Genomic DNA, 26,019 nt, shown 5'->3' with positions numbered 1-26,019 from the left:
GGCAACATGACACGCTGCACAATATCAACACGATTGGGATATTTCCCATGGTGCACTGTGCCGATGTATATTCTCTGGAGAACCTTGGCATCCCTTCGTTAGTCCTCCTGTATTTCAGCATTTACAGGAGCCAGTATTTCCACCTACTTACCCTCCATGCTAGCCAGCTGATCCGGGCTGCCTCTTGGATCATGGCAGCCCAGATCAGCTAGCTCTGTGAGGCTGTGAGAGCAAAGACTCTGTGCTGCTCTGGATGGGGTCCAGGTGGTACTATAAGCATGCTAACTGCTTACCAGAGTGGCTAGGCTTACAATCGTGCTGCCGGTTTATTCCAGTGATATAGAAGGCCGTAATACGATAATAGGCTGACCAATTAATAAAGGGCAACAGCCAATCGACCCAGGGGGATGCAATCCACGGACATAGAGAGCAAGAGAGGTAGTGAGACTGACGAAGTCAAAGACTGACACAGAGAGGGAGAGAGGGAGAGAGAGACGGGTAAAGAGAGAGCTTGTGGTGGTGTTTGTTGTATGTTTGTGCATGTGGTGCTAATAAAACACAAGATTGAACACTAGAATCATTCATTAAGGGAAGCGGCGGGGAACAGTACATTCATAAAACAGCAAAAAGGTTGCTTTGCGCTGTCTGTATGCGTGTGAATTTGATCATTTATGTGTGCCTTAATTTTTGGAGTGCGAGAAAAGTAGAGAGAGAAAAACCTCAACATTTGCATAAACAATCTGAGTGTGTGTGTACATGTGTGTGTGTGTGTTTCAATGTGTACACCATCACTGCCTTCTGGTGTACACTCTGACAGTTGACAAACACTTGTTATGCCTTGCCTGCTGCATCCGCCACTCGGCCCGATTGATATTAGCCTTTATGCTAATGCGACGATGGCGCCGCGCGGAACAAGGCAGTATTCCCATAGCGCCTCATTCATCCAGGCCTGCTTATGGCCTTATGGGCCAAGACAGAATTACCACTGCACACTACACAAGCTGTTGTCAACGTGCCAACGCTGCTATCTCGCGCACAGGCAAGCAGACGCACAGCACGCCAACACAAGCCGACAGGGGGGGGGGGGGGGGGGGGGGGGGTGGGGGGATGTGTGTCTGCGTGTGGGGGGGCAGAAAGTACATTCAGGAGGCAGAAAGTAGCACTCACCTCAGAGATGTTGACGCGGCCCTCCTGGAAGGAGCAGTCGTTGACGTTCTGCGTGCACATGTGGCGGTACTTGCACCAGTGACACGGGTACGACCCGTTCACACAGGACAGGCAGCTGAAGGGGGGACGACGAGGGGGAGGGAGGGAGAGAGAGGAAGGGTTAGAGAGACATTTAGAACGCATCAGAGCTAGACTGGGTCGTTTCATTGCATTATGCACGGTGGTTGTGAAGTCAAATACAAAACTGATTGGGGAGAAAGATGGCGGAGATATTTGTCAGGACAAACGGATAAAGCAGTTCTGGCAGGTGGGGATTGCTGCCTCTCTATTCAAACCAGGCCCAACACGAGCACTGTGGCGCAGGATAGCAGAAGCGGCATGTGATGCATCTTCCCCAACGGAAAAATGTTTTTGCAAGCAACTAAGTCGCCTGCCAAGCAAATATATTTTTGGAATCATTTCGCATTATATCAAACGTTCTGCAAATGTACAACTTGTCTTTGTTTCTTTCCGCTAAGATTGTTTCGACCTGCGGACATCACTCGATGTATCATTCACCGTCTCAATCTGTACTTTTCCATTCTGCTTGTAAAGCCCTCACTCTCTCTCGGCCCGTCTCGCTCGTTTGATCACAATGCGCCCGCCCCATCTTTCAAATATCTCCCCTTGCCGTCCCATTCATCACTCCGATCCCTAGTGAGGAGTCCGAAACGACGGGCTCTGCATGCACACAATGATCGCCCTCACAATCTGCCTAGTCCTGCATATATATTTCAACACCCTGAGCTTTTTCTATACCTCCACTGTCATCCTCCCCACCCCATCGGGCCCATCAGGCCTCTTCTTTTACTCCCCCCCCCTCCCTGAAAGAGAGATAGTGAGAGCGAGAGCCAGAGCCAGAGAGACCTCTGTTCTTTGTCCACGGCTCTCTTTCATGTGTCCCCAACTAAGAGCGTTCCACCCTTTTAAATTCACCTGCTCACACACAGGCTCCAGGGCTGAGGCAACAGAGCATCGGACCCAAGACACTTGGGGGGAGGGGGGTGGGGGGGGGTGAACTAGAGTGAAATAGAGAGAGTGAGCGATAGAGAGATCAAACGTAGTTGGATTACCCAGGGAGAGGAGGAGACGGCTCGCATTGTGGGAGAGGGGGTTGGGGGGAGAGATGGAGGGAGACGGGGTAAGGGCTGGTTTAGCCAGTGGGGCTCTGTATGGGTGACTTGCAAGAGCGAAAGGTAACAAAGGTTTGGTTGTTGAGGGCGGATTTGAAATGATTGTGTTTTAGTGTCTTTCTTTCACTAACGGTATGAAGGACACCTGCGAAGGAGAGCAAGGCAGCAGAATGAAGGCCCTTCAATCAATGATCAATTAAATGAAAAAAGCAATGAAAAAAATCAAGCAATGAATGAAAAACAATTGCTAATTTTATGCCTTTTTATTTTATTGTTTGCTTGATAAATCCTTTTTTCGCTTGAGAAAACATATGCTTAAGATCAAAATTATGAAACGGAGCTAGTCAATACAAAGACAGAGTGTGGACCCTTGCATGAAAAGAACAACGAGAGATGTTCAATTTACAGGCTGATTTATATTCAACAGCATCTGCCATGAATAAATTCACGCATCTGTCTGGACTCGATACCGCCACGCTCCTGACAAGCTCTCTCTAGTGCGTTTTAACCCGTGTAAAGACGGAGCTATACCTTCAACCGCTTGCGATAGAACAAAAAATCTTGCACGGCCTTAACTCTTCAGCTCGGAAACGGAGCCACATAGGAATCAATCAAACCCGACGTAGATTCATTGGGATCAATTAGAACGGCTCGTTTGTTAGGTGCGCTCTTTAAGCGATCATTTCCAGCCAAGAACCGCTGCATTCGAGTGAGATCAGAGGCTGCAGCTTAATTCAATCCCACCATCACTTTAATTGACCAATTTAGCATTGTGCTGAGAGAAGCTGTCCATTTGGAATGAGGAACGGGCAGCTAAGGAAATAACAGGCCTCTTAATCCCGCACCAGAGCAAGTGGGGCATTTGTCAATGTAGCCTACAAATGGAGGGAAAGTGATTAGGGCTGTGGTGGGTTTGGTTGGCATAGGTTGCAATGCCTCTGAAAAAAAGGAAAAAACAGGGCTGTATCACTGTGAAGCTGTTTTTTTTCTTATCGGTCGCGTCTCCAATCGGGTGGAGATAGATTGGAGAGTCTTTGCGCTGAACAAATACGCAAATGGCACAACGTCAATGCAAGACAAATGAACACGGCGGCGTTAGCGCATCGCGCATGCTCGGTTTGCCGTTTGTTAGCAAAACTCGGAGCAGTGGTAGCTTCTTTTTAGCATCACAAAGAGCCTTTCTTTTTTTCATGCGGGGTGTCAAAACATCGATGCCTTGATCATTTGAAACACAGAACACCAGCCGAGAGGACCAGATGACCAAGACAGGGATTATAACGTGCAGCGGGTGGCTCACAACAGCACAGCAGCCAAACGTACACATGTGCCCACAGACACCATGAATAATCCCCCCCCCCCCCCCCCCACTCTCCTTTTATCAGACTTTTATCTTTTATTCATGGGGAAATCAAGCTCGTTAGTGTGCTGGTGACTTTGATACGGAAAAAATATCAGCAACCCCCAACCTCATGTGTTGCGGGGCCTTTAGAGAAGGCAGAGAGCCCCTTCATGAACGGATCATGCAAGTCACCTACAATCAGCCACAGGCCCCGTCTGACAACCCCCCGGTGTGCGCCCTTGGCCCGAGTTAACGACTAGTTACTGCGCTGACAGCCTCCCAACCGCAGTATAAAAATACAATGACAAAGAAATGATGTAGAAATGCAATTCCTATAGCTTTGAGTGTAACCATTTCTGAGGAGCCCAGCGAGGATAAAATGTAAAGACAAATCTACGGTTTCAAAAGGACCCCATAGATGTGGACATCTCTGTTACTATGCTCTTCCTGCTTGAAGCACTCTGCGTTTCCCCTCAGAGGCATACGAAAGAGCCGCAATCCGTTTGGCCACGCCGATAATGCTAATTTAATCGGCCCATATTCACATGCTAATTGAGCCAGACTACCTTTAGTGCCGTAATGGCAGTTTTCTTTTAAGGTCCTCGCCTAAACAATGGGCTTTGACTCCCTCCTTCTTGGGCTGTCCCAGAGTGCTGGGCTAGCGTCCCCTCTTGTTCTTGTAAGGTGTGTTTCACACCCCTGCACTTGGTTCAACAAATTATTTATTGTATCCCATTCATTTTTAGAAACAGCCATATAATTGAAATGGCCCTCAGGCATATTGTATCCTTGTCCTTGAGTATTTCCTTGAATGGAAAGAGGAGGGTGATGGACGATAATATGCAGCTGTTTCCTTGTGACGACGTGATTGTTTCAATGGTATAATTCCCAGGGCCGGTTCGGATTTATTTAAAACTGAACTTAACTAATTTCACTTTCCCTCGTGTCTTTCCAAAACCTTTTAAAAAGGTTTTACTTGTTTCTCTTTTTTTCAAAGTCTTTCTTTGTCTTTACAAGTCATTTACTGTCATCTCCACAATAAAATTTCTCTTTTCATGCAAGACCTTGGTTTATTTTAGTACACGTTTACCTCTTTATATAGGAATTAAATGAGTTTATGAGGTACCACAATCATACAATAAATCATCCAGCCATTGCCTCTGCCAAATTAACCCGGCTATAAAAGGTGCGTCTTATTGTCTCATATATATTTAATCCATAGTTCATTGCTAGACTATGCAGTCTCTCTTTAATAAATGGGCTGGGGCAAAGAAATGTGGAAAAAGTATATGAAAATATTTAATTAAGGAGCCATCATGCCCTTAGGCGATATTCAGTTTCAATCTCCGCAATCCCTTAAAGTAAAATAGGGGGTTTACTAATTAGATGAATGCCGCTATGTAAATCTATAGCATTTTTTAAAAGACAGGGGCCACAACCTAATCAGTTGAGTAAATAAAAAGGGGTGGTGTGTGTATGTGTGTTTTGGGATGGATACAAGGAATTGACGATGTGTGCGTGAGTGTGGATCGAGGGGAAAAAAATCTGAAAGTTAATGAACAAACAAAACAATGCTGATGCGGTATACAGGTGGATGCTAGCTATGCTAATGAAACACATTTGGTGCATTGAATATGCACCTAAATGGGAATGTTCACACTGCCTGATGCATTAATATGGTGTAGTGATTCGAGTTGTGTATCTGGGAATGGGTGCATGGATGTTGCCGAGTGTCTTGGCCCCGTTGCATGGGAACCTGTTTCTTTTAATAACAACCGGGTCAGGCATCCCTGGGTAAGCCCCATTTCGAACGGGGGTATGAGGGGGTGGGGGTTGGGTTGGCAGTGAGCAAAAGATACAACCTCCCGTAGCTGTAACGTCATTAAACCATGACATCACTCTGATTCTGTATTAGATCAGCCCTTCCAATAGGATTTAATCACCGTCCAGGTTCATATCTTTATACGGCTTGGCTTTGCCCGTCTCTGGGTCAACTCTAATTAATCTCCAGGCTTCATTACGTGAGCTCACCAGAAGAGTGCCCAGTAAAAAAAAAAAAGAAAAAGCACCACAATTTCACAATTCATACACGACTTCGTATGAGATAATCCGGGGGGGCCCCATGTGCTCGATATCAAATGTCTCGGCCATGAAGACGAGGATACCTGTCCCCCGTCCGACGTGAAATGAATCCGCACAGGAGAGAGCCGTGGGGAGCGGGGGACTCGGGGGAGTTGAATTAGCCATGAGCTGACATTGTAACGCGCCACGCCCTTTACCAGCTGAGCTAATCAGTGTTGTTGCTACAGAGGATTAGTGTTTTAGATTGGTGGTGGTGGAGGAGGGGGTGGGTTAGAGAGGTCACAGAGTCACAGATAAGGTGTCCGAGGATATCCAGGGAGGTAAGTAGCAGGGGCAGAAGAGGGACGGCGGTGGCGCGGTTGTGCGTGCGTGTGGTGTGTGAGTGTGTGTGTGTTTGCATGCGTGTGTGTGTACGTAGGATGGGGGTCCCGGATAGAAGCCTCGGTGGTGGTTACCCAAGGGGGCCTCTGGACCATCTGCTGCCCTGCGGCTAATACCCCGGCAGACGGCCCCACACCTACCACTACAGCAAGGCTAGGGGTGGGACAGAGGGGCCGGGTAAGGTGGGGGGGCTATGGGTGTGTGGATATAAGGTGTGGGTGGCCCATCATTAGCCAAGCCCCCAGCCAATGGAGGGCAGCAGGGGGGAGGCCCCACTGCATGTTGGGAGATTTGTTTTTTTGCTTCCTATTTTTTGGTTTTGGTTGAAATCCGAAGGGGGATGCTATGGAAAACAGGGAAAACAGGGAAGATGCAGGGAAGGGGGGAGGGGGGAGGGGGGGGGGGGGGGGGGACAACAGACTCGCCGGAAAAGACAAAGAATTGTTTCTAGAATGGTTCTGTTTGTTTACTGTCTGTTCTGTTTATTTACTGCTCGTTCCTTCACACCTGCATCTCACACCCCGGTCGTCTGTTGCGGCAAACCCGGGCCACATTTGTGTGAATGCAAATGAGCCGCAAACGGAGCATTTGGGCGCGTTAAAGAAAGCTCACTATTTGTTTTCTCCCTGAAACGGGAGGCGACGCATAAATGAGTCTGGGGGTTGTGTGTTCGGGAAGCATTACGGCGTATTGTCATGTGTAATGAATTAATCATCAAAGGATCATTAGGGTGTACAGTGGGTTATGATAATAAGACTAGAATTACCGTCTCCTATCCCCCTCATTTCTCACACACGGCACCTTCGATTTTTCACTGCGATGGTAATACAAGACCCCCCCCCCCTTCCCCGACCGATGGGGGGGTGGGTGGGACTGGGGTAGCATGTGTGTGTGTGTGTGTGTGTGTGTGTGTGTGTGTGTGTGTGTGTGTGTGTGTGTGTGTGTGTGTGTGTGTGTGTGTGTGTGTGACTTTGTGTGTGTGGCTGCAGTATATATTATATATTCCCTATACTGTAACGGAAGCCTTCAGGGAAAGCAACATAAGAGCTTGTGGAGGGGTTTGGGGGAGGAAACATAGGGGGGTCTAGACATAAAATACATAATCATCTCAGATACTAGTAGATAGACGAGTAAAGATGAAGTGAAATCTCCACTTACGACTGGTGGACGCTGCAGTTGTAGAAGACGAAGTCGACACTGGCAAACTTCTTGCCCGTCTCCTTGGATTTGAGGTAGAGCTTAACTACCCTCTTGTCACCTATGACACACAAACACACACACACACACACACAACCCCAGGTCAGCTGCTGGGCCCATCGTCATCATTTGGACTGACACTTCACTCACATACAAGCGCAATGCAGTGAAATATAGCTGATCGAAACGTTATACAGTATTATTATAATACTATACATTGTATAATATCATCTCTTCTGAACAAGATTATATATTCTTGGGCAGAAGAGATGATGTAAAGCAATTACGACAGGCCGATGCCATGTGCATCATAAGAGGCCAGGATGGTCTGCTGGTTAGAGCCTTGACTTCCAGTCAAAAGGGTTCAGGGTTCACTCCCAATAGTGTGCAACCTGCAAGCCTCATTGAGCAAGATGCCTTGCTCCCCTTCCACTGGCATAACGTGTATGGGAAGTCAATGTGGATGAAAACGACTTCATGGTTGCTGGGTAATAAATCATGAGCGTAATCATGTACCCCTCTGTCAGATGTAGATGGTGTGAATTGCTTAATATTAAAATGGCTGAATATATGGCTGTATATATAGACACAGTGACAAACAATCACAATTACAATATTTAGCAGACGCTTTTATCCAAAGCGACTTACATCGGTTAATACACACATTGACACACCGCCGGCAGAGTCAACCATGCAAGGCGACAGCCAGCTCGTCAGGACCAGTTAGGGTTAAGTGTCTTGCTCAGGGACATATCAACACTCAGCTAGGAGGAGCTGGGGATCAAACTAGCAACCCTTTCGGTTACAAGATCACTGCTCTACCTCCTGAGCTAAGCTGACCCACACACGGCTGGGCATTCACGAACGGAGCCTCCATCTCCGTTTATGTATATTAATCTCATATGAATCGGGACAAATAACACAAGCACAAAAACACAAATTGCTTTGCACCACACTGCTAAAGACACGCAACCAGCAGGAAGGAATTTAAAAATAACCGCACCAATCAGTGCTCAGAATGCGTTCCGACAGCAGGGCTGATGAGGAGCATGTGTAATGGGCCGTTTTAGATGCACATCTAGCACTATGAACGAAGAAAGACGATCTGACTTTGAGCTTTAGAACGCACAATCATTCTGACAGCCTTTGGATCTCAACTCTCAGACACAGTGATGTGATGTGAAACACCCACATACAATTGAAGAACGAATAAAATAAATGAAAACAACAAAAAAACTGGGAAAATAAGAAACGGGCAGCGAAGTTATATTTGAACGGCCGCCTCACAAAGGAAGCCGGAATTGTTTCTCTAAAGTGAAGTTACCGGCGTAACTGCTGTTGTTTGTAGAAACATAAATCAATAACGCCACTGACAGCGCTGCATAATATGCAATAATGGGAATAGGGAAATAAATAAAAGCCATTTCCTCGGGGGAACAAACAGACAAAGCCCATGGGACGCCTGTTAGGCCCTGAATATTAAGCAGTGATCAGGCGTGAAAGGTGTGGTATCCTTTGTACGGCTTCACAGGGAGAGGTTGTACAGCTACGTCATGGGGCCGGCCGGCCATCGGGGCAGAGGGGGAACAGTGTCCTCTGGTTTCACCATGCAATCAGGAGGCATTGGGGAATAAGTCCGCCTGCCACGATGAATACATAGCCCACATATAGCAACCGGCATGACGTAACAGGAACAGAGTGAGTGGAAAAAAGTTAAGAGTAAAGAGTGGAGAGGAGGAGAGGGAGAGGAGGAGAGGGAGAGGGAGAGGGAGAGGGAGAGGACGAGAGCTTTGTTCGCTGGGGTGTTAAGTCTGACTAACTGGTCACGAGTCACACACACCTCTGTTCCTGGTGATGGGGAGGATGTCCCGCGCAGAGGGGGACAGGCAGTAGATGCGTCCCCCCTGGATGCGTCCCTCCGTCTCAACGTAGTCCTCGAAGGAGCAGTTGACCCCCGCCGCCAGGTCAGGGACGTTATGGGCCTGGAGCACCAGCTGGTGGAGAGACAGACAGAAAGAGGGAGGGAGGAGGGAGGGAGGGGGAGAGGGAGATAAAGAGAGACAAACATAGTGAAGGAGGGGAGAGAGGGAGAGAGAGAGAGACAGAGAGACGGAGAGGGAGACAGGGAAAGAGAGAGAGAGGGAGGGAGAGAGACAGGGTGTTAGATCAATGGAAGGACATGCGGTAACATGGATTGTTATGAGATGACATGAGGGTTAATGGCTGGGGAGGGGTGAGTGTGGGGGTGAGCTCAGGGGGGGGGGGGGGGGAGCAGGAATCCTCACGCTTAACACAGCCGCTATATCAGGCTCCATTATGGCAAGGTTAATGTGTTCCTGCTAATGTGTAGAGGGAGAGAGAGGGAGAGGGAGAGCAAGGTGCACTCCCTATCAGTCACTCGGATATGGAGAAGTTTCAGCAACCCGCTGCAGGTAATGGTAATGATCCTATGCGCACACACATACACACGTACGTACCTGGATCTGGGACATGGTGACGGAGATGTTGCGAGGTGCAACGCTGAGCTCCACACAGTGCCTCTGGTCTGAGGCGAAGCGCTGGGGCTCACTGGCCCGGTCACAGCGGTCCTTGCGAGAACATCTGCACAGGAAATAACACACACCCACGCGCGCACACACACACACACACGCACAAAAACACACACACACACACCCACACCCACGCGGAGAGAACGCGGTGAGAACGCGGAAAAAATATGAATACAGGAAAAGGTTTGACGAATGGTGATGATGAGAGGCAGGAGGAAGAGGAAGAAAGGTTATGGCAAAAACGCTCCAACGGAGACCCCGCCCGAAAAAGAATATGTATGCACCGATGAAGAGGGAGGAGGAATGGAAAGCTTAAGACGGATACTGAGGCAGGCGAAGGCGAGCAATAACGGAAGACAAACAGTTTTTATCCCCCGGAGCCCGTGCCATTACAGCATCCCCTTTTCATCATGAGCACCTATTGGTCCTGACATTTGTGCGGGACTCATACCGCTTCTCCCTCGACTTTATAACCTCGGCCCGCCAAAGACACAAAAGAATGTCTTGAGAGATGTGCACACTTTCACTCATACTTAAAAACCTGGACCCCGTAAATTAATAAGCAGCACATATCAACCGCTACCCTCTACCCCTAGCCGAGTCATTTATTACGCGTCCGCCTTCAACAGAGAAATCAAATAAACCCCCCATAACACACCCCTCCGCGCCCCCATCTCGCTGGCAGTTTTACTATTAGCCATTCATAATGTAATAGCCATCAACTTCACCTCTCACGCTAAACGCAAACGGGTCTCTGCGGTAAACGGTGAGGGGGGTAGCTGACGTCGTCCTCCCTTGGGCGATACAATAAATGAAAAACCTGAGGAACACGGTAACTGCTGACTCCTCCCTGTCCCCCCTTTAGCTCCCAGCCAGCCCCGTCTTGCTGCTAGTTTCACAAGTCCTCGCTCCTGCTCCGCCGACAAAAAAACGCAGTCCCCAAGTGCTCCCCCGGGAGTCACAAACACACACTCACACACAACACACCCTCAAGAGTGTGTGTGTGTGTGTGTGTGTGTGTGTGTGTGTGTGTGTGTGTGTGTGTGTGTGTGTGTGTGTGTGTGTGTGTGTGTGTGCGCGCGCGCGCGCTGACAGGAATTATGGCACGCAACTGAATTACATGCATGCATACATGCATAATTCCGACGAATAGACTCTTCCAGCGGCCGGGACTTGCGATGTACGAGAGTGTTTATGCGTTTGCCTGTTTATTTCCTTTAACTGCGGCCTTTATGTGCCATTCCGCTGCACACCTGCACTCTCCCACCATTAGTGGGATGCCTAGCTGCTTTATGGTCAGGTCGAGGCTGAGAGCACCACAGGGCTAAACACAGACTTATAAAGAAGTGGCCATTAATAGCCGCTTTATTCTGTCTGGCCGGGCAGACCGCCGGAGTTTGGTCCTGCGTTGCCAGACCGGGATACGAGTGAGTTGCTGATATCCCAGCTCTGACAGGAGGTCAGTCAGTGAGGATGCCAGGTTATCGACAGCGGGACTCATCGAGTTTCGTCCCAGTGTGTGAGTGTGGCAGGAAAATATGTGGCTGGAGGCCGCGGCGGTATGCCAGCGATATATTTTGCATGTGTAATTAATGCAAAGAGACGGTTATTCCATTATCCTGAATTGCTCGAGGTGCTTCTCCTGCATGTCGCTCCGCCGTCTCCACACCTTTTAATAAGATCCAACTGTTTGAGCACCTAGTCAAGAGCGATGGCGGGAACACACACCCACACACACCCTGGAGCCATGGACGCTTGCAGGGATAAATACGGCTGGCTTGTACAGATTGATGCACTAGCGCGGGGCTACGCACTCGGGCGTTTTGCACATACATTGTGTTTTATCACAAATTCACCCCCAGGGCCTTGTCTATTCGCAACCCGCACCGGAGTATCAATCGATTGTAACTCAAAAGCAACTCATGTTATGCAACCTAACTACAACTCATTAACCCATAAAGCGACTGTGTTATTAGGCGGGAGCCATCAAATGATTCCAATATCTAAAGTGTAACGGGCTTTTACTAGCGTCGTAAAATCGTGGGCTTTTAACCCGTCACACAAATAGTATCCACATAAATAAAGCCTCTGGATGCGGTTTTGGCATACACCAGGAGGAAGTGTAGGCTACGAGAGAGACAGTGTGCTTTATAGGCAAGAATATACAGAGCTACAGCAGACATTAGCAGGCTGCCTTTCAGCTCTCCCAATGTATTAATCACAGTCTCTTAACATGGATCCAACCATGGTGGGAGGGTACAGATTAAATGAGACACATACCCATACAAAGCATTGGGCTTCATGTCCTTTACCCGGAGTAATGTAACCTTAACTATGACCATTCTTTTTAAAACATTATGAAGAGGAAACCAGGGCGCAGCACCTTATCTTCCTCCGGAACTCAGACAAGCATTTTGTCTAACGATCGTCCACCACATTTACTCAACCATGGAAAACATCTATTAACTGCACTTTACATCAGCTGCTGCTCACTTCCACTCCCCCCATGTGTATCTGTCACCTAGATCAGGTGTAGACGCGTGTGTGCATGTGTGTGCGCGTGTGTGTGTGCGCGCGTGCGTGTGCGCGCGCGCGTGCGTGTGTGTGTGTGTGTGTGTGTGTGTGAGAGAGAGAGAGAGTAAGCGAGTGAGAGAGAGAAAGTGAGGAAGCGTGTGTGCGTGTGTGACTTACACGTTATGCAGGACACACCAGCCACAGTGGGGGTCGCGGGAGCCCAAACACTCGCCACAGCTGGTGTACTGCTCACAGCTCTCCACTGGAACTCTCACCACCTAGAAAAAGAGACATAGATGCACAGAGAAGGGGCAGAGAGTGCAGGGGCAGAGAGAGAGGGGCAAAGAGAAACAGAGGATATATGGAACACAATTAGTACATTGCTTTTAATCAGCGTTATGAAAGCAAAAAAAAGAGGAAAAAAAGTGCCACACTCCACAAGATAATGTGACATTTTTGGCAGCTTATCACACCGACTCAATTTCAAAGAGGAGCTTGGCAAATAATCTTTCTGCATGCAGCGGCATATTGGAGTGTGTGTGTATGTCATAGAGGACAGCAGGGTATGAGTGGGAATGAAACACCGCTAGAGAGGGTGTGTGTTGGTGGTGGAGTGTGCTCCGATGTGCGCGTGTGTGTCCGTGGGTATATACTGTGGGTGTCTGCGTGTGCGTGTTTGAAGAGGGCTTCTGCGAGCTATTCTGGTCCAGTAGTGTGTGACAGCCTCCAGCGAAGCGTGTACAGGAGAAGCTTCGCTAGGCATGCTGGGCAGCTGGACAGGTGGCCGCGGCAACCGTGCCTTTGATTGACAGCTGACCTCCAAAGCCAATGGGAGGCAGAGGAAGAGAGGACAGACCCCCGTGGGTTGCAAGAACATCCGTGCGTCCGTCCGGGTTCGTAGGTGTGTGCTTGTGTGCGTGTGTGCGTGCGTGTGCGTGTTTGTGTGTTGTAGGTGGGAGAGAGAGATTCAGAGAGTGACGTTCATGGGTGCAATGTGCCGGCAGAAATCAAGCAAGGAGTCAGGGTTTGTTTGTGAGAGAGAGATTGAGATAGTTCACCACAGGGAAAAGACAGCTCAGTCATAAATTGTGTGTCTGCTGTGCATGTGTGTGTGTCCGGGGGGGGGGTGCATATACATAATGTCATGCTGAAAAAGTGCGGAAGGGCAGGGTGAACTATGAATGACCATTGGTGTACGTGTGCGCGTGTGCACTTCACAGTCTTCATGGAACCATTTAGTATTAAGCCCTCATACTGCGTAAATGCATAAATGAGATCAACACTGGCTATAGGTGATGACAGATGGTTAGCAACATGCTACAGATAGCCCCACAGTGTATGGGGGGGGGGGGGGGGGGGGGGTGTCATTGTGTGCGTGTGGTTTCCATTATTGTGGGTATCATTCAGAGACTTAAGTGTGTTCAAAAGGGTGTATGACAGACTGATTGCTAACATGTGTTTTTGGATGTGTGAGTGTGTGTGTGTATTTGTCTGAGTGTGTGTTTCACTGGAGGCTACCTTTAAATCACACAGTGGAGAAGGAGTAAGTTGATCAGTAAGTAACAACATTTAACAACCCTACCCTAGGGTAACACTATTATAGTGTCAACACATACGCACTGACACACACTCCACTCACAAGTGGCATGTGGGGTCCCAGCTGGCGTGGGGCCAAAGTGGGGTCTAACCCTTTGATCAAGCAACACAGGGGACAGGAGAAATGGAGAGAGACGTGTAGAGAGAGAGAGAGAGAGAGAGAGAGAGAGAGAGAGAGAGAGAGAGAGAGAGAGACGTAGAGAGAGAGACGTAGAGAGAGAGAGATAAAGAGAGAGAGAGATAAAGAGAGAGATAGAGAGAGAGAGAGACACACACACAAGGGAAGAAAGACCATATGGCTGGGTCCGAGAGAAATATGAGGTAAGGGATCAGGTTGGTTAGCAACCGAAGCTGCGAGCACACATGATGGATATGATGTGGACAGAGCAACGCTGTGCTTTGATTGGGAGCTTAGTATTGTGTACTACAATATGACCAATGCATTCAAATTAAAAAGACCAAAAGCCACGGTGTAACATTATCCACGGCTAAACCATTCTCAACCACGGCTTGTAGTAAGTCACAATCTAAATCCCAATGTTTAACCACTAGCTCTTGCATTTACTTCAGATCTTATACTTTAGATTAATACAGATTGGAAGAGCATTTGAGCCGCTTAACGAGGTGGATTCATGGCTGGTTAAAGCTGTGTGTACCACAGGGCAGGCCCATTTAGCTGACAGAGAGAGGAGACATAGAAGCTCTCTCTGACTCAGGGGAATGGAGGGAAGGAGGGGGGAGAGAGAGAGACAAGCAAAAGAGTTGAGAGAGAGAGCGAAGGAGGGGAGAGACAGCGAAAGAGGGGAGAGAGAGAGAGCGAAGGAGTGGAAAAAGAGAGAGAGAGAGAGAGAGAGAGAGAGAGAGAGAGAGAGAGAGAGAGAGAGAGAGAGAGAGAGAGAGAGAGAGAGAGAGAGAGAGAGAGAGAGAGAGAGAGAGAGAGAGAGAGAGAGAGAGAGAGAGAGAGAGAGAAGGAGAGGAGAGAGAGACAGCGAAGGAGGGGGGAGAGAGCGACAGCGAAGGAGGGGAGGGAGAGTGAGAGCGAGAGAGGGAGAAACCAAGGACAGATCCTGGCAACTTTTAGTCCAGAACTAGCCAGACCTCCGCCACCTAAACACTTGACCCCCATTAACAACCAAAACCACTGCAGCGTGACTCAACAAGGGTCAACATCCCCACCACGCTCGCCCAATATGGCTCCTCCACGGCCCTGCCTGAGCACCCTCGATGGGAACACCCAGTCGAGGAGACGCCAACACGCCCAGTGTACAGTGAGCAGAGCTCTGGGACGACCGTGGCTCCATTACATGGGAGTGGTGCAGAGTGGGAGGGCTGTTTACTGTGGTAGTGGGCTGCCATCATTACGTTCCCCAGTGGAGGATAAACTGCTTTACTGGTGCCAGTAATGTGTTACTGGCACCAGTAACACATTATTGTACACACACAGTAATGTGTGTGTACATGTGTTGCACTGCTGTGCACGTGTGCGTTTACACGTGTGTGTGTGTGTGTGTTTGTGTGTGTGTGTGTGTTTACGTGTGTGTTTGTGTGTTTAAGCGTGTGTGTATTTGTATGTGTGTGGGTACGTGTATGCGTTTTTTACCCGTGTGTATGTGGGTGTCTTATAACCGGTGCATTTCCTTGTTCTCACTAACAGACAAGAGGCCACGCCCACACAGCACACAACCACACTCACACACCCCCACTTTCACTCTCCCCTTTCCCTTCACATGGCTCTTTTAATGAAAGCCCATTCCCGTCAGTGCGCCACATTACTCGTTTAAATGACCTTATAAACCAGGACCACCATCGTGCGTCTATCTGCAGCCCCTTATTTACAATGCCGTCCAGGGCCGTAACTCAATTCTACTTTCTCTCTCCCTGCCTTTCACTCGGGCGTAAACCTGGAGCGGCCTCTCCGTCTGAATGCCCTTACTTTGTCGGTCCACTTGTAAAACTCCACCCGCTCCGACAGCGCGCTATCTTTTGCCTTTAAGCCTTTCCTCGCGACAGTCACCTCCAAAACCCGGAGGGAGCCGTAAAGCTTTCAAGTGTGGCTTTTCATTGGCTGTTAAATTGAACGCCATAAAAGGATTGGGCCTTGTTGAGGCCTTTTTTTGTTAAGGGATTTAATATATTTGGAGGGGTGGGGGTGTCCAGGGTGTGGGGGTTAGAGCCTATACAGTGGAGGTCAAGACGAGGGGGTTAGTGCGCGTGTGTGTGTGTGTGTGTGTGTGTGTGTGTGTGTGTGTGTGTGTGTGTGTGTGTGTGTGTGTGTGTGTGTGTGTGTTTCTGCATTTCATTAAGACAAGCCGCCTCCTGCATGGTCACATTTTCGAGTCTTTTTAATATTTGGCCCATTGTACTCATATTCCTGGAAGCGAAGGGATGGCAAAGCTGGAGGCCTTTCAACATTCCCTTCATCATGCGGACCCCCATCCCCCCACATCCCCTACCACACCCCGGGTAAGCAGGCCCTAGCCATGTGCCAGCGCCATTTCAATAAACGTCCCTCACACTACATCAATGGTGCTCTAATCTGACGCGCCATCGAACCGCCACCGCCATGCTCGACGATCAATACCTACTACCTACATACTATACACAGCCCCCCAGCCCCCCCCCCCCCCCCCCAGGTCCACAGAGGGGCAGGGGGCTACAGGAAAGATGTCCCCACAGATGGGAACGGACAGTACAATTTACTATTACCATTGGGTCATTAAATGCGTCAAGCAGACGCATTTATCCAAAAGAGGCTTACAGTGTTTTTTATTAAGAAACATGGCCTAATAGAGCAGGTCTGGCTTAGAGGGATGCCTGCAGGTAGACTGGGGATATTGTGGATTGAACAATAGTGTGTATGGAAGAAATTTAGAAGGCTACTAGGGAGCAAGATGGAGGGAGGGGCAAGGGGAAGGCTACCACGAGAGATAGGAAGGAGAGCGAGGGCAATGGAGAGCGTGAGAGAGCACAGGAGAGAGGCAGGCAGGATGAGTATGTCCTAGAGAGAGAGGTTATCTCCACAGCCAGCAGGGAAGCTAGCCCTCCGCTAGCGAGGCTAACCCTTCCCACCTGCAACATGGATATCGCATCCTCCATAGGGAGCCACTGGGAATGAGCTAGATAGTGCAGGGGCTGGGGCTAGCGGAGGCTATCAAAGGCCCGGCTACTGCATATACGCATGGTCAGGGTTGTAGGGTCTTAGGAAGCTCGATAGCTGCTGCCAGTGGCTCAATGTGTGGACCGATCGTAGATAAGGAGGGAGGCAAACACGGTGTGTTTGTATGTGTGTGCGAGAGGAAGGGAGAGGGAGAGGGAGAGATTGGGGGAATATAATGAAAGGGACGGCAGCATGTCCCGGTGTGACAGCTGTTGTAACCATCGATCAAATTGGGTTCCATCATCAGAGTCATTTGTTGTCCACCGTCAACAGGCGTTTGAGAGCTGAATTGGTTACAGGCCGGCTGGAAGTGGCCGAGTGAGCGGTCCGTTGGAATTGTTCTGACACAGATGTTTTAGTGAATTATATTTTTATGTTCGATAGGGGATGGCTAGATAGTGGCAGAAATCTTTCCTGCTTTTTCCATGAGACAACTCATTCAGTTTGTGTGTGCGTGTGTGCACATGCCTGTGAGTGTGTGTGCGTGCGTGCGTGCGTGCGTGTGTGTGTGTGTGAGAGCTTCGGATGATATTTGTATGACCATAGAGGTGTCAGTGCATGCAGGAGCTTATGCAAAGACGAGAGCAAAGAGATGGAGGGTAATCCCACGAAGAGAAAGAGAGAGAATGAAATGGAGAGACAGAGAGAGAGACAGAGAGAGAGAGAGAGAGAGAGACAGAGAGACAGAGAGACAGAGAGACAGAGAGAGACGGAGACAGAGAACGAGAGAGAGAGAGAGAGAGAGAGAGAGAGGAAAAGAGCTCGGCCATTATTTTCTCCTCACAGCCGTTCTCATCAACAGGACTCTCCATTCCCATTATGGCTCCTGACACAAAGCAATCTGGAGCCAAATCTCCTTTCTCTCCTCCCGCCTCCTCCTCTCCCGCTCCGTCTATTGCTCTGCCTCCCTCCCTCCCTCCCTCCCTCCCTCCCTCCCTCCCGACACACACACACACCACCTAATCCCGCCTCCTGAGCAGACTGAAACGTACAGACACATTAGACAAGGCCAGGGAGCAGAGACCCGAAGACTTATAGAGGTAGAGGGATTGAGAGAGCGGTGGGGAGGGAGGAAGGGAGGGGGGGGGGGGGGGGGGGGGGGGGGGGGGGGGGAGGGCGAGAGGAGGAGGGGTTAGGGGGTGAGAGTGAAAGAAAGGAGAAAAAGTAAGCAGAACTAGAGACAACAAAGATTGAAGAGAAGATGGTTTCATTAAAGAGACTAAGGCATTGAGATGGAAAAGGGAGGGGGGGAAGGGGGGAATAGATGAACACAGAGAAGATGAAATGGGGCCAAAGAACAACAAAGAATGAGATGAAGAGAAAGAACTAAGAGAAGGGGAGCGGGAGGAAGACCAAAAGAGAGTGGGCACCCGATAAGGAGCAACAGTTAGTTTGGTGTCATCCAGCAAACCTTCCAAGCAAACCCATCTATCCCTTCATCCAAACGTTCCATGCATCCAAACATTTCATCCATCCATCTGTCCAACCGTCCATCCAAACGTTTCATCCATCCATCTGTCCGTCTTTCTTTCCAGCCATCCCAAACGTTCAATCCGTCCACCGTCGCTGATTTGGCCAATCGCCGCACCAGATGGGCGGTGATTACTATTGGTGGACGTTCCCGTGGGCAGGTGCCAGTCTGGGATTGGCTACTACGACGTTGCATTGTCAGTCAGTCGGTTCCACCATGTCCCCAACCCCCACCGTCACCACCCTTTCGCCCAATCACTGGCAACCTACGGGCCGAGTGATTGTACACCTGATTGAGAGTGTGATTAGGAAGGAGAAAGAGAGCGAGAGAGCGAGAGAGAGGCGGGCAGCGAGGGCGCTGGAGAGACAGAGAGAGAGGGGGGGACATTAACCTATCCAGCGCTCCATCTTGCCTAACCCTATCAGTCAGCCCCATCACTCTATCTGCAGAGGAGAAGATGGCAGAGGAGCAGGCGGGAAGAGAGAGCTCTGGGGGAGGGGAAAGGTGGATGTATATATTGGAGGAAGGGAGAGAGACAGAGAGAGAGATCGTTCTTTTCATACCATTAGAACAAATAGGACCACGCCTTGTAGGATCAAGAGTCTGAGCAGTTTCCGTGATGGCCAGCACACACAGACACACACACTTAATGAAAGGTAGAAAAGACTTTCAGAGCGCTAGAGAGAGAGATAGAGAGCATGAAAGCGAGAGAGGGAGAGAAAAGGAGAGAGAGTGAGACGGAGAAAGATAGAGAGAGAGGGCATGCAGAAAGAAAGATGAGATGAGGGCAGAGGGAGGTGACAATTGAAGAGAGGGTGAGAGAGAGAGAGGAGTGAGAGGGGGAGAGCAAGTGAGGGGCAGGAAAATGAGAGGGTGAAAGTCAAAACTGAGATATCAATGCTCACATTGAAAAACCATTCCTCCCCAGTAGATGAGGCCACTGCTGCCTATCTTTCCCCACACACCTGTCACTCTCAGAGGGAAGCAACACGTCTCTCTATGCCTTAGTCACCAGCGCCGCCGCCTCCCCGGCCCCTTCCCCCCCAAGGCACATCACAGAGAGAGGTAGCGAGAAGGCAGAGAAATAGCCATGCCCTCCGTTTCTCATCACAGACATGTGACCTGAGGAGCGAACCCTATTACCTGCTGAGGAGTTGGAGGAGAGCAGAGAAGAGAGGCAAGATAGTTGAAACGCTAAAAAAAATAAATAGGGGGTGACTTTTCCCCCCCTGTTAAATGCATTTAATTCCAGAAAGGTACCACCAGGAAGTGGAGGCATTAGAAGAAGAAAAATAAGAAAAAGATTTTGAAAGACAGATAGTTTGGAAGGAGCAAGACTCCTTGTGTTGGGTTTGGTTTTGAACCTCAGGAAGGACGTCGATGTCTAAAAAGCTCTGGAGCACTCGCATGCGTCCAACACAGCGCGGCACGTGATTAATGTCCTCAGCAGGCTACATATCTCGCATTGATTACTTTGAAACAAAATAGACGACTCAAAGGGTTCTCGCAATCAGCCTCAATTATTCCACTGTGCAGCAATTCAAAGGACCCTAGTACTGCCCCGGTCAATGGCAAGCGAATGTCCCGGATGACTGTTTGGACGAACAGATCACCTCGTTACGCCGCTGTTAGTACGCTACAAAACAGACGACAAAATGGTTGCAAATGTGAGGCGTCATTGTACGCTCAAATACTTCAAAGTTTGCTCAGTTGGAAAGGGATTTTGAGCAATATGTCTGTTCTTTTTGTGTTTGCATTTAATATCATTGTCCCCTCCCTGACGGGCTACTTTTACCTGGAAACATCTCTCTTATAGCTTCTGAGATGTTGTTGTCTCCCCTCGAGAAAGGGCCCCGTGTCCCTCAGAGCGTGTCCGTAACTAATAGATGTGCTGCACTCAGACAGCAGGTGGACACCACAGGAATGGAAGCTGGGGCAGACAAATTGGTCATCTTTTTCCAAGATTATCTCCTTTTGTTCCGCTGAAGGCAGATTAAATCAGTTATTATTCTGTATTGGTTGGGGTATACAATGTTAATAAATCCTATCAGAGCGGTTTAGAGACTTATCCCATTATGTCCTAAACATAATTAGCAAAAAAATGTCCGTATGTGAATTAATCGTGGCTAATACATGTGCACACACACATTCACACGATTCTGAGTACTGTGTGTGTGGGGGTGCGTGTGATTTCTGCTACCTATAAAAGCCCTTTATTGGACCAGAACAGACCACTCTACTGAACAACCCGCCTTTACCCCGCACCCAAAGAAATTCCCAGTAATACTGTTCTAACAAATGACTTTGTACATTCATACCGTTCTACCCTGGAAAAGGGAAGCTCATTTTTTATTGAGCATTTCAAAGGCAGGCCATTGTGCTAGTGTGTCTGTGTGTGTGTACTAGGGTGTGTGTAAGAAAGACAGAGGGAGAGGGAAGGTAATTGTGGGTGTACTGGGCATCTCCCCTGTGTAAATGGATGCAATTACATGAGGAAGAAGAAGCTCGCCGAGGCTGACAGAGACCAGACGTGCTCCGCATGAGAGAGAGACGGAGATAAACAGAGAGAGAGAGAGAGCGAGAGAGAGAGCGAGAGAGAGAGAGAGAGAGAGAGAGAGAGCGAGAGCGAGAGCGAGAGAGAGAGCGAGAGCGAATGACAGAGAAAGAGAGAAGGACAGAAAGAGAGAAGGACAGAGAGAGAGAAGGACAGAGAGAGAGAAGGACAGAGAGAGAGAAGGACAGAGAGAGTCAGAAAGGAAAAGAGAGAGGAAGGAAGGAAATGAAAATAAGGAAAGAATGAAAGAAAAGGAGGAAAGTATTGGCTGAAGAAATCAATAAAAGGAAAAGAGCAAGTGGGATGAGAAGAAGAGGGAGATCTAGAGGAAAAAAATGACAATGTGGGCATTGGAACACAGTACACCATGGGCTTGCTGGATGCCATGGGTTTCTATGTGTGTGTTTGAATATATGTGTGTGTGCATTTAGCAGCATTTATCAACTGCAGGAGCTACTTTGGGAAGTGTCAACTCGAGTTATTGAGTGATGCTGCACATACAGTACATGGCTTAACCCCCCCCCCCCTTACTTACCTCGAATGGTCTATTAACATTTACATAACAATGACCAACAGTGAGCAGCCAGTGAGCAGGGAGTGTGCAAGTGTGTGTCTAGTACATAATACGATGCATTTTCTAGCTCTGTGTGTGTGCTTGGTTTTCCATATGCATGCTGCAGTATTATTATTAGTTTCAATCGTACACTGCTGCTCTGCAGAGTTAATACTCCTGGTGTGAGCGAAGCTGTGGCCACACCTATGAAATAAAACTCCAAACTCTGTGATCCATACGGAGATTCTCCCTGAAAAGATCAATCTGGGGCCATTACTTGTAAATATCATAGTCACTAAGATTAGCTCCCCACAACGACTGCAACTTGATGAATGCAATTCAAATGAACATCTGAGCTATTTAGGATGTGGCTAATTAGCAGCATTAATGTCAGCGGTGATTGATACGAGCACTGAGTTAATATTAGTGGTGGCGGCAGACTGCTGCTCAAGTCTCTGCTAATGAGCTTGTCAGAGTCTCGAAGAGACCAGCGTGTAAACAGAGCGAGACAAACGGGCACAGCACACAGCTGATGTCCGACCGCTTCGCATGGGTAAAACATTACTCCTCGACAAGGCCTGGTGTGTTTGGGATAGCCCAATAAGGACAAGGGACCGAGGGCAGGTGCTTAAAACACACACACACACACACACACACACACACACACACACACACACACACACACACACACACACACACACACACACACACACACACACACACACACACACACACACACACACAGTGTGTCTGTGAGTGTGCACATGTGCTTCTTGCTGTTTGTTTTAATAGAAAGACATTAATAGGAATTCAGGCACTTCAGGCACAAAAAGCATAACACTCTCCCATCCACACACACGCACGGTTTGAGTGAACGATGACATCATGATGCTGATATTAAATGCCAGATTGTCCCCAGGAGAGCACTTTTCAGCACATGCAGTGAGAAGTGTCCATCAATTCTGACAAGACATGTTGAAAAGGAGTATGTATGCAAGACAAACATTCCTATTTTGGCATATTATGCAGTGCTGTTTATTCCTTCATAAAAGGAATAGCTTAGCCTGTGGCACTTTACAAGATGATAATATAAAAGGGTATCAAACTAGTTCAAGTATAAAGCAAAGCTTTGTATTGCCATTGGTAATATAAGTATTCATAAGACACTATTAGGGCAAGGTGTGCGTGTGCTTTTCACCCCGGCACACACACACACACACACACACACACACACACACACACACACACACACACACACACACACACACACACACACACACACACACACACACACACACACACACACACACACACACACACGTCATATCCTGCATTGATAATAATGGCAGTGATGAATATAGCCAGGACAGAGCTAGTCATAAATCACAGGACCTCACCCCTAAATGTGACTCACGGCCTGAGCCTTACTCTGCATCTGTGTGTGCATGCATGCGTGTCCGTGGGTTGTGTGGGCCCTTGGTATGTTGGCACGTGTGTGTTTGTACGTGTGTGTGTGTGTTTGTACGCATACGTTTTTGTGTGTGTACGTGTGTGCATGAGAGAGGCGATGGGAGGACTTGTCATAGGCTATGCATCAGTGGATATGTCCAATGACACCTTAATGTTGGCTTGGCTTGTCTAAAGAAACCCAGAGGGCAACTCCCCCCCCCCCCCCCCCTCACACACACACAAACGAGGTGTGCGAGTGTATTCTGGGTGCACGTTTAAAAAGAACCTGTAATGGGCTTGACACACCACCCTTCCTCCCATAACAGCTATGTTCAGGAATCGAAGGATGGAGAGAGAGAGAGAGAGAGAGAGAGAGAGAGAGAGAGAGAGAGAGAGAGAGAGAGAGAGAGAGAGAGAGAGAGAGAGAGAGAGAGAGAGAGAGAGAGAGAGAGAGAGAGAGAGAGAGAGAGAGAGAGAGAGAGAGAGATCCTTTCTCTTTGTCACGTACACATGTATGAACTACTCTACTGAAAAAGGTGTAATAGAAACAAGAGAAAGGTTAAAAAGAAGTCGCGGGGGGGGGGGTGGGGTGGGGGGGTAGGGAACTGTGGCACAGAACAGGAGGTGAACATATAAACGGTGGGGGGTGAAGTGAGAGAAAGAGCTCATGGATTGCGAGAGGGCGAGGAGATGAAGAATAAGAAGGTGCAATGAGGGAGATGGGGAATCGGGAGGGGGAGGGACTAAGGCTTGGGACTGACTCATTAAAAAAAAGGGAATGGGATCAGAGAGAGGCGAAGGGAGCAGCCTAGCGTTGGCCAAGGTTGGAGCTCTTAATTTGGGCTCAGATGGAAGTGTGCGCGTATAGCGGCTCAAGTCGGAGGGGAGGGGGGGGGGGGGGGGGAAGCCAGATGTGGATTGTAGAAGGAAGGAGATGATGGCCAGGGGATGTGTGATGATTTAGGGGGGTGTGAAGGAAAAGGGTAAGTGGGAGTGTGTGTGTGAGAGCACTGAGCGTCACCACACCCTCTAGTCATTAGTGTTGGGAAAGGGGGGTTAAGCTGGAGCTCTGGCAACCCCAAGGCTGTGTCTTCTCAACTCAGAGGCTGCTAGCCATTAATAGATCAAAGACACAAAGGCAGAAAAATGAACTTTGATAGCTGATAGAGACAGCGGGTCTTTGTGTGTGGGTGTGCGTGTGTGGGTGTGTGCAATTGTGGCGCGTGTCCTTGTGTGCATCATATTTTTCTTGTCTTGCAATCTGTGCCGTGTGTGTGTGCGCTACTGTGCTAGTGTCCCTCATGCCCTTAGCTGTTCTAGTTGGAAAGATTAAAAGTGAACTGGGTCAACCAGGCTCGCAGACACACATTGTCTACATTTTGGGAACAATTTTAACCAAGCCACAGATCCAGACACCTCCATCCATTAAACAGTCTTATAACCGTGCCTCTCTCTCTCTTTGTGTGCTAGGAAGAGGCAGACAGAGAGAGGGGAGAGAAAGAGAGATGGTATGTATGCGTGCATAATGGAACCGTTATTAGACGCCAGCCGTGAGGTCCATGTGTTCAGCAGCTGGTGGTTTAGTGTGTGTGTGCGCGTGCGTGTGTGTTGGGAGAAATGTATGTTTGGAACGTAGCCGGGCTCCAGACTACACTGCACCCCTGTAGAGGGGACAGCTAGTGAGAACCTTACAGGGTCAACACCATTGTAAGGCGAAATATGCACACCAGAAATGTGTATTTTATTGTGCGTGAATTGTGTGTGCATGTGTCCGCGTGTATGCGTGTGTGGCTGTGCATATTTTTGTGAACATTTGTGTGCATGCCCGTGTGCGAACGTGTACATGTTTATGTTTGCATGTGTGACTACATTTAGCTAACGAGACATTGTTGGCACTGAGCTTGGCTAACTTCAGAATACGGCGGCGAACAATACAGCGCTGTGGGGAACACACTGCATTGTGTTTACTATATGCTGATTATTTTTGGTGTTATCTCCATTCATTGTGACTAGTGCCGCAGCTCGTTCTTTTTCCATGCCAGCCATGCATGGAGGAACGGGAGGCTGTTTTCCATTTTGTCGGGAATGCAACTCGTTAAGAGTATGGCTGTGTGTGCGGTTTGCAGGAACACACACACACACACACGTGTCCCCAGGGCATGTCCACATGTTTAAATACATATTTCACTATCTGCTGATAGTGTGTGTGTGTGTGTGTGTGTGTGTGTGTGTGTGTGTGTGTGTGTGTGTGTGTGTGTGTGTGTGTGTGTGTGTGTGTGTGTGTGTGTGTGTGTGTGTGTGTGTGTGTTGGTGTTGGTGTATGTGTCACAGAGAAAGAGCAGAACTTCAAGAAAAAAAAGAACGGAATGGACTAATCGTCTTTTTGGTGTGCCTTTATAGCTCCTGGTGGACCCCAAAACAGGGTGCATTGCAGCAGGTGCGTGTCTGAACCTCACCTGTTTGTCGGTCAGAGTGTAGATGTGCTGCTGGTCGGGGCTGAACAGCATGTCTCTCAGTAAGGGACTTCCTGTCTCGCTGACCGTCACCTTCTCGTAGAGCAGAGCCGGACTGTTCGGACTCACCGAGTTCACCAGAATCTACAGAAACACACACATAGACGACTCTGTGAGTCCAATGATCATTCAGAGAATGCACGTTGTTGAGATCGTTCAACGCGAACACAGAAGAAATACATGTTTAGATGAATCTGCATGCAGGAATGATGTTTCCACACGCGCAAAAACAAGCTTCATCGAATATAATATTCATAAAAATAAATTATTTATCCATACATAAAACGCACATTAAATAAACTTCAGGATGGCAGACAGCAGCTTG

At 48.7% G+C, this 26,019-nt stretch overlaps 1 protein-coding gene across 2 annotated transcripts in view; it reads right to left on the bottom strand.

The window, feature by feature from the left end:
- Positions 1-26,019, bottom strand: part of plxna1b (plexin A1b) — a 170,232-nt gene that overhangs the window by 72,226 nt on the left and 71,987 nt on the right. For both annotated transcript variants that reach the window (XM_030374090.1, XM_030374092.1), the window contains exons 4-9: positions 25,638-25,778; positions 12,579-12,679; positions 9,816-9,939; positions 9,179-9,332; positions 7,300-7,399; positions 1,168-1,282 (exon numbers count right to left, since the gene is read on the bottom strand). In XM_030374090.1, coding sequence (XP_030229950.1) covers positions 1,168-1,282; positions 7,300-7,399; positions 9,179-9,332; positions 9,816-9,939; positions 12,579-12,679; positions 25,638-25,778 — 735 coding nt within the window. The remainder of the gene's footprint in view (positions 1-1,167; positions 1,283-7,299; positions 7,400-9,178; positions 9,333-9,815; positions 9,940-12,578; positions 12,680-25,637; positions 25,779-26,019) is intronic.

Source organism: Gadus morhua, chromosome 13 (assembly GCF_902167405.1).
Source record: "Gadus morhua chromosome 13, gadMor3.0, whole genome shotgun sequence".
Lineage (NCBI taxonomy): Eukaryota > Metazoa > Chordata > Actinopteri > Gadiformes > Gadidae > Gadus > Gadus morhua.
Note: the sequence above shows the minus strand (reverse complement) of the source record. Positions and strands in the feature narration are given on the sequence as shown.